The 15,620-nt window shown below is 41.1% G+C and overlaps 3 protein-coding genes across 6 annotated transcripts in view; 1 reads left to right on the top strand and 2 right to left on the bottom strand.

Annotated features, from left to right (window-relative positions):
- EIF2AK1 (eukaryotic translation initiation factor 2 alpha kinase 1) overlaps positions 1-9,943 on the top strand; it is a 29,098-nt gene extending 19,155 nt beyond the window's left edge. For 2 of the 3 annotated variants that reach the window (XM_088656671.1, XM_060282993.2), the window contains exons 12-15: positions 6,210-6,330; positions 6,422-6,501; positions 7,877-8,110; positions 9,741-9,943. In XM_088656671.1, the coding sequence (XP_088512797.1) occupies positions 6,210-6,330; positions 6,422-6,501; positions 7,877-8,110; positions 9,741-9,869 (564 nt within the window). In that variant the 3' untranslated portion in view covers positions 9,870-9,943. Of the gene's footprint in view, positions 1-1,101; positions 1,295-6,209; positions 6,331-6,421; positions 6,502-7,876; positions 8,111-9,740 lie in introns of all 3 variants that reach the window. The other variant, XR_015946786.1, reaches the window with a different exon arrangement.
- On the bottom strand, positions 957-5,314 carry ANKRD61 (ankyrin repeat domain 61). Its single transcript, XM_035132233.3, has 3 exons — positions 5,078-5,314; positions 3,336-3,406; positions 957-1,962 (listed from the first exon to the last, which is right to left on the bottom strand). The coding sequence occupies exons 1-3, from the start codon at positions 5,231-5,233 to the stop codon at positions 1,074-1,076; spliced, it is 1,116 nt and encodes a 371-aa protein (XP_034988124.3). The 5' UTR covers positions 5,234-5,314; the 3' UTR covers positions 957-1,073.
- Positions 9,944-10,278: 335 nt separating the features above from the next.
- On the bottom strand, positions 10,279-15,568 carry AIMP2 (aminoacyl tRNA synthetase complex interacting multifunctional protein 2). Of its 2 annotated transcripts, none has more exons than XM_035132231.3 (4): positions 15,376-15,568; positions 13,922-14,128; positions 12,177-12,408; positions 10,279-10,805 (listed from the first exon to the last, which is right to left on the bottom strand). In XM_035132231.3, the coding sequence occupies exons 1-4, from the start codon at positions 15,529-15,531 to the stop codon at positions 10,420-10,422; spliced, it is 981 nt and encodes a 326-aa protein (XP_034988122.2). In that variant the 5' UTR covers positions 15,532-15,568; the 3' UTR covers positions 10,279-10,419. The 2 variants fall into 2 exon arrangements, with proteins under 2 accessions (XP_034988122.2, XP_034988123.2); XM_035132232.3 differs by having other exon boundaries at positions 15,517-15,568.
- Between the last annotated feature and the right edge of the window lie 52 nt (positions 15,569-15,620).

Raw genomic sequence — 15,620 nt, 5'->3', positions numbered from 1 at the left:
ATCTCCCATATGTAGCCACCTGAACCTTAAGAGCTTTCCAGAGGCACTGTTCCAGGTGCCCCCACTGGGAAAAAAAGGTGGGTAGCCACCAGGGAGAGGGCCTTCTTGGTGGTTGAATCCTGGTTATGGAACAACTACTCCACTTACTCTCACCTTATGTGTTCTTTTCAGTGCCAGGTGAGGCAGTTTTGTTCACCAGGGTGTGGTCCTCCAGAAGTAGTTGGGACTCCAGCTCCCATCATCCCAGGCTGTAATGAAGCCACTATCTCTTGAACTGACCTACCTCACAGGGTTATTGTGAGGGTCACATTGTGTGTGTGTAGTGGGGAGAAACAAATACACTATCTTGAGCTTCTTTGAGGAAAGGCAGTACTGTACAGTCATATCTTGGGTTGCAAACGCTTCAGGTTGTGTGTTTTCGGGTTGCGCTCCGTGCCGAACCAGGAAATACCAGAATGGGTAACTTCTGGGTTTTGGCGCATGCGCAGAAACACAAAATGATGTCATGTGAATGCGCAGTCGTGGCTGCCTCCTGCATGGATCACTTCGCAACCCAAGGTATGATTGTATAACGATGATAAGAATGAGAAGGCAGAAGAAGGAAGTGGAGGAAGGAGGAGGAGGAAGAGGAAGAAGAAGTAATAATGGAAAATAAAGCTGAGATGCCTATAGCCCTGACCTGGTGAATCCTTTTGCATTTGTGATTTCATTCCGAGCTTTGGGAGCTGATTCCATTGCATCAAGGGAGCTATTGTTATGATAATCAGAATCTTAATAATGACCAAGAAACCCTGCCGTACAAGTGGAACTTTTTGTATGTAGAAATCCACTCCCATTATTCTTACAAATCTTTTACCCTAACAGACTGGTTTAAGTGGATGTTATTCAATTAACACTCGAGAGAATTAGTAATGCTTCAGAAGATAAAGCCAAATTCAAGTTTCTCACTACGGTACTTTTTCCTTCAAATTTTATTTAATTTAAATAAGCAAGCTTATTTTTGAAAGCATTACGGGCCCCTCTTTCTGCTCTTCTTGTCTGATAGTGTTCCAAAATGTGTGTTGCACAGTAAATCAAAAATAATTTATTTTTGAAGCATAGGAGAACTCTTGATTGATGTATATGGAATGCCACAAGCTGGTTGGAATCACTCCTCTTAGCCAGAATTTCATGTTACCTCGATATACTTTCCTGATGTTGAATTTGCAAATATCCTGCAAAGACAAGACCTCTGAAGACACTCTCAAGAGCATATCTTTCAGCAGTCCACAGCATGGATGGCTGAGTGCTTTGGGTAAACGACCTTCCCTGTTTGTTAATTTCAAAGGATATGATAAGCTTAGCAATCTCTTCAGTACGTCTCCCTGCCTTAGATTGGTCTCTTTTTCAAGAAATAGGAAAAGTGCAGACTCCTCTTCCTGTGTTAAAGCGTTAACATCTGCGTCATTATCAAGCAAGAGGTTTATTATATCTCTTCTGCCACTTCGGCAAGCGCTGTGAATAACTTCTTGCCCTTCCCAGTCTTTCATGTGTACATCTGCTCCATTGCACAGCAGTAGCTTAACACACTTATCACCTGCAGCTAAGACTATGCCAGCCTTGCAGGCTGAAGACCAGACAGCGAAGTGGAGTGGAGTTTCTTTGGTATCTGGAGTTGTGAGATTGGTGTTCGCTCCACAGAGGAGTAACATGGTAATTGCCTGCTGATCGAGGATTTCAGAAGCTAGGTGAAGAGCAGTTTGGCCTAACCTATCCCTGTCATTTATATTGGCTCCATTCTTCAGCAGGTGTATTAGAGTTTGGTGATATCTGTTGGCTACAGCTAAATGTAGAAGGCTATGGCCATGGTAAATGATTGCATCAGAATTCACCTGGAAGTCTTCCTCTGGTTTGATGTGAGGGTAGTTTTCTTCATTGCACTGTCCAATTCTCTGATGCATGTTCAAGGGGCATCCTGCAGTTCTGTATTTGGGAAGTGATATAATAGGTGATAAAATTCCATACAATTCCTCTTCCATCAGCCACTACCCTTATTAACCGCCTGGTGGTTTTCTCTAAAGAATTTGTCCAGTATTACCCTTTCAATAATCAAGCAAGAACTATATTTCTTATAGTTTCTTCTTTCTTCTAGACCAGGCATGTCAAACCTGCGGCCCTCCAGATGTTTTGGCCTACAACTCCTATGATCCCTAGCTAGCAGGACCAGTGGTTGGGGAAGATGGGAATTGTAGTCCAAAACATCTGGAGGGCCGCAGGTTTGACATGCCTGTTCTAGACCATAAAGTCAGCGTTGCCCAACCTTTATCAGTGCATGTTGTTTGGGTATGAGGATGCAAAAAGTATGATAAAGGCACATATCATGCATCATTTTAGATTAGCTGCAACCATAGAGCTGAACCTGAGGTTTTGGCTACTAAAGGTTTGCTTCCCTCTGCTACTGTCCTCCCTAGCACCACAGCCCGCTGGATTATCTCTCTCCCCAGAAGGAATCCTGTACTGCCCCTATTGCCCAACTTCCAGAACATGCACTCAGAGATCTGGGTCTTCCCAATAGGATGCCTGTTGCAAACTAGTGACTTCCTAAAAAATCACTGCAACCCCTCCCTCCCCGCCCACAAGGCCTGGGTTGCTGTGCGTAAGAGAAACCTGGTGGACACTCAACAGCTAAAACAGGCCCATCTGCTTCATCCAACCAAGTCTCTGGATGGCATGGATCACGATCAAGTCATGGATGACAGTGGTCTTATGAATCATTGACTTGGCATTGCACAGCAGTACCTTCAGGTCGTGTGGGTATCCCTTGCTGATTCCAGTATCCATCCGGTCGAGACCAGACCCGGAGGCAGGGATAGTCCTCAGACAACGACTAAGCCTGCCTCCTCGGTAATGACATGGTCTGGTCTTAGCGTAACTCCTCCTCCTACCCATGATAACTGAGATCGGTTGTCCCAGTGCCACCCCCCTGTGAAACCTGCCCCAGCCATTTTGTTGGCTGGGACCCACTCCCAGGCAGCCCTGACCCCTCCCCCTAAGAACAAATTTAAACCAATATAAAACACCCAAAAACCACAATAAAACAATACTAGCCAAGAAATAAAAATTACAAAGGTAACAAAATTAAACAAGTTCCCAAACTCAAATAAACATCCAACCCACCCCCCACCCCATAACGTGTTTAAAATGGTAAAAAAAATAAAATAAAACATTTTGAAAAGAACTCTGCACAGTTCAGCCTGGACAGCAACAGTCCCCAGGAGGCGACATTTGGGAATTCTTCTGCCCACCAAAGGATTCCCAGATCTCTTACCTAACTATAATATATAGTTAAACATTACCTTATTTCAGGAGGTTCAATTTGAAAGGTACTTTTCATATATCTTCCAAGCGGCTTCCTCCTGAACTTTTGCTGCCATATTGGTTGGGGGGGGGAGAGAGAGAGAGATCCAGAATAGGTATCGACGTTGATCTGAAAACCCTTTATGCATGTTTGAAGTACAACTAAGGATTTTTATTAGCCCTATCAGAACGGCTTATATCAGATTGCATGCATTATGATGCATGTGGCCCCATATACAACTGCCATAAAACTGTCTTTCCACTCTGATTTGAAGGGTGCGTGCTTCTATAGAGGACTGTATACAATGACTAAAATTTTGTGGAAGAAAAGCTACACTTACCGGTATTTTGCATGCATGGAAAACTGTTCAGACATTGTTACAATAAGATATCTTGCACAAGCGCCTAGTTTTTGAGGTGCTTTTATAAATCTGTAATTATTTAAAATATGGCCAGTTTTCTGAGAAGTGCATAAAATTTATTCTCAAATCTTATTCTACATTCAACATGTAGCCCTATGCTGTAAACTGAAAGAAGCCCACTAATTCAGTAAGTGTGCTTACTGCAGTTCTATGCAAGTCTACTCAATGGGGCTTAGTAAGTTTTGGAATTCCTGGGTTATTGAACATAATGGGGCTTACTTCTGAGTAGACATGTAAAAGACTGTTATCAGGCAGCCTGTTCTTTTAGGTATCAATACCAAAAAACGGTGGCTTTTTCAGAAATCAGAGGAACACCTTAACTAATCAAAGGCATTAATATTCTGTTTGGTATTAATATAGAATCTATGTCTGGCCATGTTGAACTTTCTGTATGAAGGTCCTATAGTATCCAGACACTGTAGTCATTTAGATTATAAGGAGAATAGCAAAAACAAAGTTCTGTCATATAACCTTAAAATTCTATAGCTTATAAAAATATCATTTGTCAGACTGTTGACTTAAAACTTGGCATACATGAACTACCTGCTGAGGTCTACAAAAAGTGCCCAATTTCTAACTGACCTGATAAAAATTGCCACAGACACAGCAAGTTAAAAAGTGATGAAAATTCCCCCCTAGGGTACTCAGAAATCTCATATTCTTTACAATTTTGGTGAAAACTACTGATGTACTTTATTCAGGCTTGCTGCTGCAGAGCACGCACTTTCATTGGTTAGGTGAAGTTCTAGTCAGCAGTTTAAAGGTTATTAAGGTTTTTCTGCCCCATTAAAATATATTAAAACAAATACAGTGCTATCAAAATAGTGTCAGGCATGACAAAAAACAAAATGGAAACTAAAATTTTGCCAGGAGAGCAATTTTTGCAGAGGGAGTCACCTAGTGGTTTATATGTAGAATGCCTATTCCTTTACTTATGAAAAATAAGTGTGTGATACAGCAGTTAGATGAGGTTTTATTGGCTCTGTGGATACATTTGGAAACCTAAGAAATGGTCATGGGGACCCTATGTTTCACATGCGCCCACTTTGCCATGGATGGCATGCATCCCACCCAACACTGAACCTTCTCTCACAAATCACCCTGTTCCGGGAAAAGTGAATGGAGGCCAAGTTGTAAGCAAGCAGCTTGTGATATTGCATCATTGATGATCATCAAGCATGGCTGTTAAGGCATCAGCCTTGGCTTCCAATTTCCTGAGTTTATGGAGCCTGAACCATCATAAGGTAGCTTTAACTCTGACCTCAAACGTTGAGGATTCTTGATAATGGAACAGTAAGTAATTTTAGATATATGATTACCCGGAAAATAGTTGGTTCATGGACCAAGAGGTAATACATTAAACTTTGTAGTGTAGCACCATCGTTGTCCATTACACCGTCCAATAGCATTTTCTGCCTTTCATCTAATTGATGGGGTGGTTTCTTCCCATAGGAACCTCTAATCAGATTGCCCATGTTTACCAAGAGAAAATGTGTAGCTGAGAACCCTTAGTTTGGAGAAAACGCAAAGGAATCTTGAGCCATCTTTCCTTTGTGATTATGCACAATGCCTGGTTCTAGAACCAGCCAGATGATACCATGGCTCTCCTGTGTGGGCAGAGGGAAGGCTGAGCTTAGTTCATAAAGAAGCTGTGCAAGAAACGGAGGGTTTGCGTAGCAGAAGCATATGTATTGCCTCTTTGCACTGTTTACCTGTTTGTCGATCCTGGCCTACACCTGCATGGAATTGTTATTTCTTTCGTCAATCACTTTATACAAAAGTAAAAATTCTCAAAGCGACTGAACAAGATAAAATGCAATGAATTTAAAACCGTAAAAATGTAAAACAATGAACAATACAAAATAAACCTACCCACCCCACTAAAAGATTAGCACCATGCAGAAAGCTTAAATACCAAAGGTCCGAGAGGCGCCCCCCCCCCAAAGCCTGGTGCCTAAATGTAGTGATGGGACCCGGTGTGTTTCCCTTGGGAGTACAATCTACAGACAGACCACCCAGCGCTGAAAAGGCCTATTCTCGTGTGGCTGTTGGAGTAACTGGACATGAGTTAATTTCCTTCAAGAGCGTAAACCACCCCATGGATGAGCTTGTCACAGGTGCAAGGTCAGCCAAGCCAGTTGCTATGGTAACTGCCCAGTGCCCCAGCTATATCTTTGATAAATGCATGTCAGCTCAGTAGTGGTCTGTCTGTCTGTCTGTCTGTCTGTCTGTCTGTCTGTCTGTCTGTCTGTCTGTCCCTTTGCTGCCAACTCATCTCTAGAGGCAGACCCAAGAACAAAGGCAGATGAGAAGCCTGGACTCTGCGTCAAGTGCAGCTTAGTTCTTAGATTAAATGTAACTAATGAATGAGTAAGAAATGCAAGGTTTCATGCATAAAACATTCAAATTTTGTGAAATATATAACCAGCTTACATTATCCTGTTTTCACAGCCCAGAAACATATTTCTACAAGGACCTGACCACCATGTGAAAATAGGAGATTTTGGACTGGCCTGTAGAGATATTATACAAGAAGATACAACCCAGTTGCTAAATGCAAATAAGATAAATGGTAATTTCAAAGCAGTTTGGCCTTTACTTAAAAATTGGCAGTGTGGTATCCTAAGAATTAATTCTTTTTTTTCTTTTTTTTTGTTGCATAGGTCTAATACATACTTCTGGGGTAGGTACTTGCCTGTATGCCTCACCTGAACAGCTACAAGGCTCTCACTATGACTTCAAGGTACAGCCACTCAACCCCCATTTATTTATTTAAAAACTTTACCTGCATTGTGATAATTGGGCATACATGTTCTTTAAAAAAAACCTTATTGAAAATAATCAAAAAACATAAAACATAAAATTTACAAATCATAAATTTACAAACTTCAAATAATAAGTAAAATTTCTCCCAGCTTTGATGAAATTTCTGTTTACTACCACCTCTGATTGAATTTGTTAATTTTGCCAGATCTAAATAGCTGAATAATTTCTCCTGCCACTCACTAACTTTTGGTATTTCTTGTTTTTTCCAATATGTGGCAACCAAAATTATTGCCGCTGGTGTTGCATAAAGTAGTATCTTTTCATCATTTTTATTTATACCTTCATCTAGCATTCCTAATAAGAAATATTCGGGGGTTTTCTTTGTTATTCTTTAATTTTTTAAAATTTCTTCGAAAATTTGATTCCAATAAATTTTAATGTTTTCATATTGCCACCACACATGTATAAAAGTCTCTGTTTCTTTTTGACATCTCCAACATAAATTGTCTTTTGTTTTGTACAGCTTTTGTATTTTTACCGGTGTCAAGTACCAATTATAAAACATCTTTATCATGTTTTCTTTTATTCCTTCGGAGGCAGTGAATTTCCATGAGATGTTCCATAATTTTTCCCATTGTTCTATTTGGATTGTTTTACCAAGATCAGATGCCCATTTAATCATTGTCTCTTTTGTTATCTCGTCCTTTACTTCCCACTTAAGTAGAACCTTATACATTTTTGGAAATGATCTTATTATTGCTTTGTAATAAATGTTCTTCCAATAGTGACGGTCTATCCAAAAATCCTCTCTGTGTCTTGTCCTTATTGAATTTACTGTTTATCTGTTGTGATAATTGGGTGTTAATAAAAGCAAGCTGATGGACAGGAGCTGGAGCAAAGTCAATCAGTTCAAAAAGAAGGCACTAGAGTCATGTGATGTAATATTCAAAATGGAAACTGCTAAATGCAAAAAGTAAAAATAGAGTTCTATTTGCAATGATGAGAGGGAACAGAACAGCTGCAAACAATTATTTATGCCCACAGATGAGGTAAAAATGGACCGTGTATGTCAAGTGGCCTGATTTTATGGTGAACAAAAATATAATGGCACTCCAATGTTTGTTTGAAATTTCATGGCTTAAGTATAGTTGCATGAAAATTACCAACACCTGGTTTTTAAGAGGCATTTGTTTCTGGACGAGCTTCTTGAAACATTAGAAGGTTCTTTTCTGATATTTTTTACAGCTGTATCACTGAATGTGATTTTAGACCATTTGTAATGCATTCATAATTTCTCTTAAGATGTAATTATTTTGTGCGCTAATGCTTATATTTCCCTTTTCTGCCAATAGTCAGATATGTACAGTTTAGGTGTGATCCTGTTAGAACTCTTCCATCCATTTGGAACAGAAATGGAAAGAACTGAAGTTTTGATGGGCTTAAGAAATGGCGACATCCCCCTCTCCTTTAGCAGGAAATGGCCTATACAAACTAAATACATTAAGCTGCTTACCAGTTCGGTATCATCACACAGACCAACTGCAGGTCAACTTCTTGAAAGTGAACTCTTCCATAATTCAGCAAATGTAAGTTTTTACTATATATTGGGCTTTGTAAAAGAAGGCCCTTTCTGATTCTACATTCTGTGATATGAGGGAGACTTCTGCAGGCTGAGCTTCATTCTTCGAGATTTACTTGCTGTTTGGATCAGCCTGAAGGCTCACCTACTCCAACTTCCTGTCCCACAACTAATCATATTCCCAAGAGAGTCCTGGAAGCACTTTCCCCAGGTTACCAGCATTTGTTATTCAGAGACTTTAATCTGAATTTAATCTGTTCTGGGAGCCCGTTTGACTCCCGAAACTGTTCAAAAACCAAAGTGCAGCTTCCAGTTGGCTGCAGGAGCTTCCTGCATTCATTTGGAAGCTGTGGAAGCCATGTTGGACGTTGGGCTTCCAAAAAACGTTTGCAAACACCTACTTCTGGGTTTGCGGCATCCGGGAGCTGATTTCTTCGACAACTAAGCCGTTCGGGAACCAAGATACCACTGTATTGCAAAAAAGGAATTGTGCAGGCCATTCAAAACTGCTCCTAGCAAGGTTAACATTTAAGGAAGGTAGATAATTATTTCCTGATGTTCCTACACAAAAGGATAAAACGTACTATATAGCCAGCGTTGGCATCTCATTACTTTAAAAAAAGTTGTTTTTTATGTAGAATGGCAGATTTATGATGTAAAAATCCTGTGTCCTTTTAGTCATAGTACAGTGGACCCTCGGGTTGTGAACGTGGCAAACCCGGAAGTGTATACTTCCGGGTTTTGCCACGTGCACATGAGCAGAAGCACTCTATCGTGCAGCGCATACATAAAGAAGTGGCACCTCTTATGAAATTTTCGGGGTGCGCACGGACCCCTGGAACGAATTCAATTTGTATCTGAAGGGTCCACTGAGATTCCTTAAACCCCTTCTCACATGGATTTGTTTTAATAAATCACAATTTGACTGAAATGATTTTACTACCGTATAGTATTCTTGGTTTATTTCCCTGAGCATTAGTAAGTCCTTTGAGACTTGCTGGCGCTGTGGTCTAAACGACTGAGCCTCTTGGGCTTGCTGATTGGAAGGTCAGCGGTTCAAATCCACAGGATGGGGTGAGCTCCTGTTGCTCTGTCCCAGCTCCTGCCAATCTAGCAGTTTGAAAGCATACCACTGCTAGTGAATAGATACTGCTGCGGCAGAAAGGTAAACAGAGTTTCTGTGTGGTCTGGTACTCGTCATAGTGTCCCGTTGTGCCAGAAGTAGTTAGTCATGCTGGCCACATGACCTGGAAAGCTTTCTGCGGACAAACACCGGCCTTCTCAGCCTGAAGTGAGATGGGTGCTGCATCCCATAGTCAACTTTGGCTGGACTTAACCGTCCAGGAGTCCTTTACCTTTCTATAGAGTGAGACAGATAAGCTAATGTCCAGCTTTTCCTGGAGCCTTCTCCAGCCCTAGTGGCCTTCAGCTGTTTTGAGCTATTACAACTCCCACCATCTGCTGGCCATGCTGGTTAGATCTAATGGAAACTGTAGTCCCCAACATCTAGAGTTACGAAGTTGGAGAAGGCATTGTGACTACTGCTGGGAACTACATTCATTTTCACTGAAATTGTAATGGCATTACCTTTGTACATTGTTCAAATACCATACTTGTGTTTCCTGTTTTGTTTTTAGGTTATTTACAATCTTCAGCAGAAAGTGATGCAACAGGAAGAAGAAATCAAGTTGCTTAAAGAAAAAATCAGGCTATTGCAAGAGAAAGGAGAGAGAGACAGAATTCAGCAACTTGGCTCTCCTGTTTAAGTAGAAAAACAAAACAAAGTATTTATATCATGTTATGCAAGATAAATGATTTTTATATAAAATTGCTTAAAGCAGCTTGTGTACATTTGTCGTATGTAGTTTGCCATTGTCACAAAGAAGAAATGCAGAGGTAGGCGTCATGTACATAAATGAATGGGTTGACAGTACAGTGGTACCTCTGTGTACAAACTTAATTCATTCCGGAGGTCCGTTCTTAACCTGAGGTACCACTTTAGCTAATGGGGCCTCCCGCTGCCGCACGATTTCTGTTCTCATCCTGGAGCAAAGTTCTTAACCCAAGGTACTACTTCCGGGTTAGCGGAGTCTGTAACCTGAAGTGTTTGTAACCCAAGGTACCTCTGTACTGTCTCTAAAAGAGGCACCAAGCACTAAAAGATATACACAAAGGGCAAGTGATGCATTTTATTGACATAAGACCTTTGACAGTTGCCTTCTAAAACTTCATTCACAGGCATTATATAACCCAGGCTCACAGCACACATGTAAATATAGAAAATATTTCAACTGTGTCCCTTTCTATAGAACATGTTTAATTCAGCAACTTGAGAACCGCGTTAAAAGGTGCCAAATTCTCACAAGATTTTAGCCACTTCTGCACATTGGCTGGAACAGCGTTGGTGCTCCCTGTCTGCTGAAGTGCACACCAGGCCACAACGTCAGCTACTGTCAGTTCATTGCCCACCAACCAGGAACTCTTGCCAAGGGCTGCATTCATAGATCGCAAAACAGCTGCCTTTTCTTTATTGCTCCCTTCTTGCAGTTGGAAGATGGCTGTATCAACCCAGCTGTCTATCAGAGTTGCTGTAACCGCATTGTGCTTCTGACCAAGTAAGGAGAACAAGAACCTAGCAATATTACCTTCTCCTTCAATGGGACACATGGTTTGAACACTGAACTTCATCTGGGATTTTGGCACTGAAACAAACAAGGCAGCAGAACATTAGACAAGAAAAGCAGGAGCTTGAAGACACAAATACATTTCACTCGAACCATTAAACACAATTATAACAAGTCCCATTATGTCATTAATTGCTAGCCAGATTTTCTATATAAGATACTGGATTTTTATAGAATACTTGCATATAGTCAGCCAAACTACCTTTTACTTATAGCTGCTAGGCAATGTCCCCATGAGAGATTACTGAACAGCAAACTACAGGCATACTAACAGATTCCTCCTAATCCAAGCCTGGCAATTGGGATAACTCTGGTGCCATTTCCAGCTTCAACGTTTAGCATTATGCGCTTTCTTCAAAAAGTAGGCAGTGTGTAGTGCTACTTTTGAGTTTCTTCTTCCAAACACACCACCATAGGCCAGCGTTAACTTAAAATGGCTTTGACAGTTAAGGTAGCATAAGAGCAGAAGCAGCCTAGGCTAGCACTACTTACGGTAATTTTATTGTTTGAAACACTGAAGACTGAATGCTCCTTTTCTACTTGCACAACTGACAATTTTACTTAAGCTAAATATTAAACATCTTAACTAGAGCAGATAGCTTAATTCATCTTGTAGCTAAAAACCAAGAGCTGCCTAACAATGGAACATAGTTTATTTGAGCACAGTTAAGAGCAAGTTAGTAAACACACTAGGATTAAGATGCTTTGTAATTCCTCAGTTGAAGGTTAATTTCACAATTATAGTTTTCTTGTAGCAATTATATAATAGAAGCTTCATAGCAATATTTTTGAAACTGCATTCCTAGGAACTAGGTTCCTCAAATTTATCAGAAGTCCTTTGAAGAGCAAAGAATGAAAGACCCAATGATCTTCCCTGCAATGTACAGCAATCGACCTATCAACCTGCATGAATGAAAAGTGAGGTCCAATGTAGCACAAGTTAACTCATGTAACAGGGCTTCTTCCTCTTCCGTTCCCTCTGGTGGGTGCTTGGGGGACACCCAGAACAGATTTGGGACATTGGAAGGGGGAAAAGGGAGTCCCATTGTGCAGGTGGGTGGACATAATTTGATGTCACCATAAGTGTGCCTATCAGATCCTTCTGCATCATACAGGAAGAGAACAGAAGCTTAAAGGTGAATTATTATTGGCACTAGAAGTGACTCCTCTACTACAGCTCCTCTCACAATGTATTCTGTTGTCTACAGAATGACCATGTTGTGGACAAACTAGTTGCTGAGCTTCCCGGTTACAAATTTATTCATAGCCAGCGGCTGGCCCATCTGCTGCAGATACACATTTATTGTCATTAGACATCAAGAAATTGTGTGGTACTCTAACATGTTAACATTAATGAATGTGCCCCTTTTCCTAATGTGCTGGACTTACCATCTTTCCAAATTAATGTAAATCCCAACTGATACTCATGACGCGACTGCTTCTTAGGCTGATCACCAAAGCATTTCAGGAGATTTTCTGGCACACTCTTCACAGATGAGTGTGTATGAACAGCTGATAGTATCTTATAACGCTCACACAGCAAGCTGTGGAGTATTAACAATGACAGTGGTGGGTGATCAGGGTTTGCATTGATCACAATATCCTTCAGAGCTCCATAGTCCTGTAGGAAAATAAGTCACCATTAGTAAGTTGTTCAAGTGACACATTCATACATCGGTTCACATCCCACTCTTGCTTAGCACAACACACAAGCACCCTCATTAATTTACTGCAGGACACACAAAATCAATGAAGTTCTACAAAAGGCTTTTTACAATTGGCAGCCGACCTTTAACATCCACCAGATGAATGGTTCAGCTGAGAACTACAAAGAGTCGCAGACCTTTAGTAGAGTTATTGGATGTCTATTTTATGCACTGGCTCATGAAGAGAAGTCTTGTCCCACTTTTAAAAATAATATATATATAGTTAGAGAAAAAGGAGGCTTCCCTCTCCTATGATTAGTAGTAGCATCCCATAAATGTTTACTTTCCCAAAAGACACATTAATTTCACTAATTTTGAAACAACTCTATTCCTGAAACAAAAAACTACAGGAAATCCATTCTAATCCAAATCTACCAGTCTCTCATTTATTTAAAAAAACTTAATATATTTTAAAATCATACAATAAAACAAATAAAAAAAGATTAAAATACAGAACGCACAGTAACTAGCAACTTGAGCCACATCCAACATAATGACCATAAAATGCCCAAACAAAGCAAAATGCAACCAGCAAGCACCAAAACCAAAACTGATAGGTAAGAAAAGATACTAGATCAATTTTTAAGTTATGGAACATTTAACCTGCACTTTAAAGCCAATTTTTGCCCCATTAGGTATCAAAGAACTAGGCACAAATTTCTTTACAAGTCCCACAAGATCTTCCTATATTATACTGTATCATTATTTGGCTGGATTTAGTTACGATTTAATTATTTTCTTGATACTTTGAAACAGAGGCCAGATTTGCATACAATGGTGAGGCACAGCTTGTTTTGAGTTTTTGAACCAAACAGGATAAATCTTAGACAAGCAAAGCAACACCAGCAAACCAGGGTTAAACAAAGATGGTGGGCACAGACATAACAAGAAACCACTGTTAACAGGAGCAGAGACAGCCATACATCAGCTTCAAAATACAGATTCATATTCTGCTTTATTGGACACAAAGAACCCAGTTAGTTGGCTGGGGTGGGTTCAGACCTGCAAAGAAACCAGTTAAACAAAACAAACCATATCTTCAAATTATGTGGAAACCAGGCTACTGAATTAAGCTGAGTTTTTGTTTGTTTCCAGAACTGTTAAATGCTTCATTTCTGGTTTGCTGTTAGAAATATTTCAGATCTATTATCAAGCTTAGTTTTAAAACAATGAGTCCCCACTCACTGAATTCATTTTGAGTGCTGGCTTGAATGCTAATAACCTCATTATAGCTTAGCTTTAAAATAATTCTGTACCCCTCCCACCTATCACATGGTGCTTCTGTGGATTTTAGCTATGCTTTAGTGATAAATCATTATGAGTGTTGGCCTGAATGTGAATTACTGCATTTGTCATCATAAAAACTCCAACAATGGTTAAGTCAAATAGACAGGAATTGTGGTGTAGAGAAAGTTAATCTGAACTTGCCTTCCCAAGTAAATTGTCAAGCTCTGCAGCACTAGCAGATAAAGGAATGTGTTCATCTGCTTGGATTATGTTTGTTGCATCAAAGTCTGCATCTGGTGTTTGGATCATCTTTGAAAGCCCATCCACAGCAGCTTTCAACTCATACAAACGTTTCAAGATGTCCTCCTGGCGGGATTCAAGTGCCTGAAGAGCTGGATCAACTTCCTCCTAAATAAAGTTCAATTAGTATTCACTCAGCTGTTTTAATATTGTGTAAAACAGATGGCTATTTCCCATGTAACTCAGCATGTGCTGTAGCTTTAACACTCTACAAGTTTCCATGCTAGTATTATCCATCATCATGCATACATGCACATGGGAACTCTCCCAATATATCAAGGTTCAATACAGGTCAAGGGTGGGAAATACAACCGTGAGAAACTGGATATAGATGTAGGGCTGGATCTGGCCCACTGTCCATAGCCCATTTTGACAAGTAGATATTAAGTGATTCAGAGTTTTCCTGCTTTGAAACTGCTTGCTGCCTTTAAACAATAGGGCAAGAGGCTTATATCCAATCTTAGTGCTATGCTACTCAGTGCTAAGACTGAAGAGCAAAATATCCCTGAACTCCAGTCATAGGCTTTTTTATTATGCACACCACTTAAGAGAGATTTGTGATCAAGTGGTCTATAAATACAAAGTAAAATTTCCTAAGTTGTCAGGTAACTGACAGGTGGGTGTGTTTTTGCGTACAATGGCCAGGCACGCCTTATTAGGCCTGCGGCCTGGTCATTTCCCCCACCACTAGCATAGGTAAAACGAATGTAATTAAGACATTTAATCCAACTGCAATCATGAACATGATATGGAAGTAGCATATACTCCCAAATAACCTTTTAGGCAAGTGCAGCTCTGTCCTAAACCTATTCCGAACGAAGGAACTTGGAACACTCGACTTGTGCTGCTCTGCAAGATTCCTGGAAGAACAGCAGCCACATACGCCCGCTTCAGCTGTGTACACGAAACATTTAATAATAATAATAGTAATAGTAACAATAATAATAATATATTATTGTTACTATTGCTTAAATTTGTATACCACCCTTCCTCTCTAGATCTCAGGGCAGTTCACAACAATGTAGAAGGGAGGGGAAAAGCTACAGTTCCCTGGATTCCTGGTGTGGGTTTTTGTCTCTTTTGGGTAATGTAAGGATTGCGATTTAAATGACCGGACTGTCAGCCGCCAGGAAGTACAACGCGAAGCGGCCTCAGGCCTTGGCACAACAACCTCCCTCAGCCCCGGTTGGGAAAGTGAAAGCGCTGGCGAGCGCCTCTCCCCGAGGCGGCCAGGCCGGGCTCAGGAGCCGCACCACGCGGCCTAGGAAGGAAGGCCAAGTAAGGAGAGCCCTCGCCCGCCACCCCGAACCTTGCCCACTTCAGAGTGCGGCGCCTCTGGGCCGCCTCCTTCCTACCTCGTGAAGCAGCGGCGGCGAGGCGGCTGACGGGGAGCCGCCCTCGGGGCAACGGTGCATATTTCCAACCCGGTACATGCAGGCAGGGAGGTGCTCAGCCAAGACCGCCGCCGAGACAGGCCCCCCGTGAAAGGGCCTCACCTTGTACATCGGCATCGTGGCTGCCCTGCCGGCGGATCCTCACTGACTGACTGACTGGCACAGAGGCAGCCCCGCCCCGTGCGCACGCCACACCCACTGCTCTT

This window comes from Zootoca vivipara, chromosome 13, assembly GCF_965207765.1.
Source record: "Zootoca vivipara chromosome 13, rZooViv2.hap1.1, whole genome shotgun sequence".
Taxonomy (NCBI): domain Eukaryota; kingdom Metazoa; phylum Chordata; class Lepidosauria; order Squamata; family Lacertidae; genus Zootoca; species Zootoca vivipara.
The sequence above is the reverse complement of the archived record's forward strand: the minus strand, read 5'-3'. Positions and strand labels throughout refer to the sequence as shown.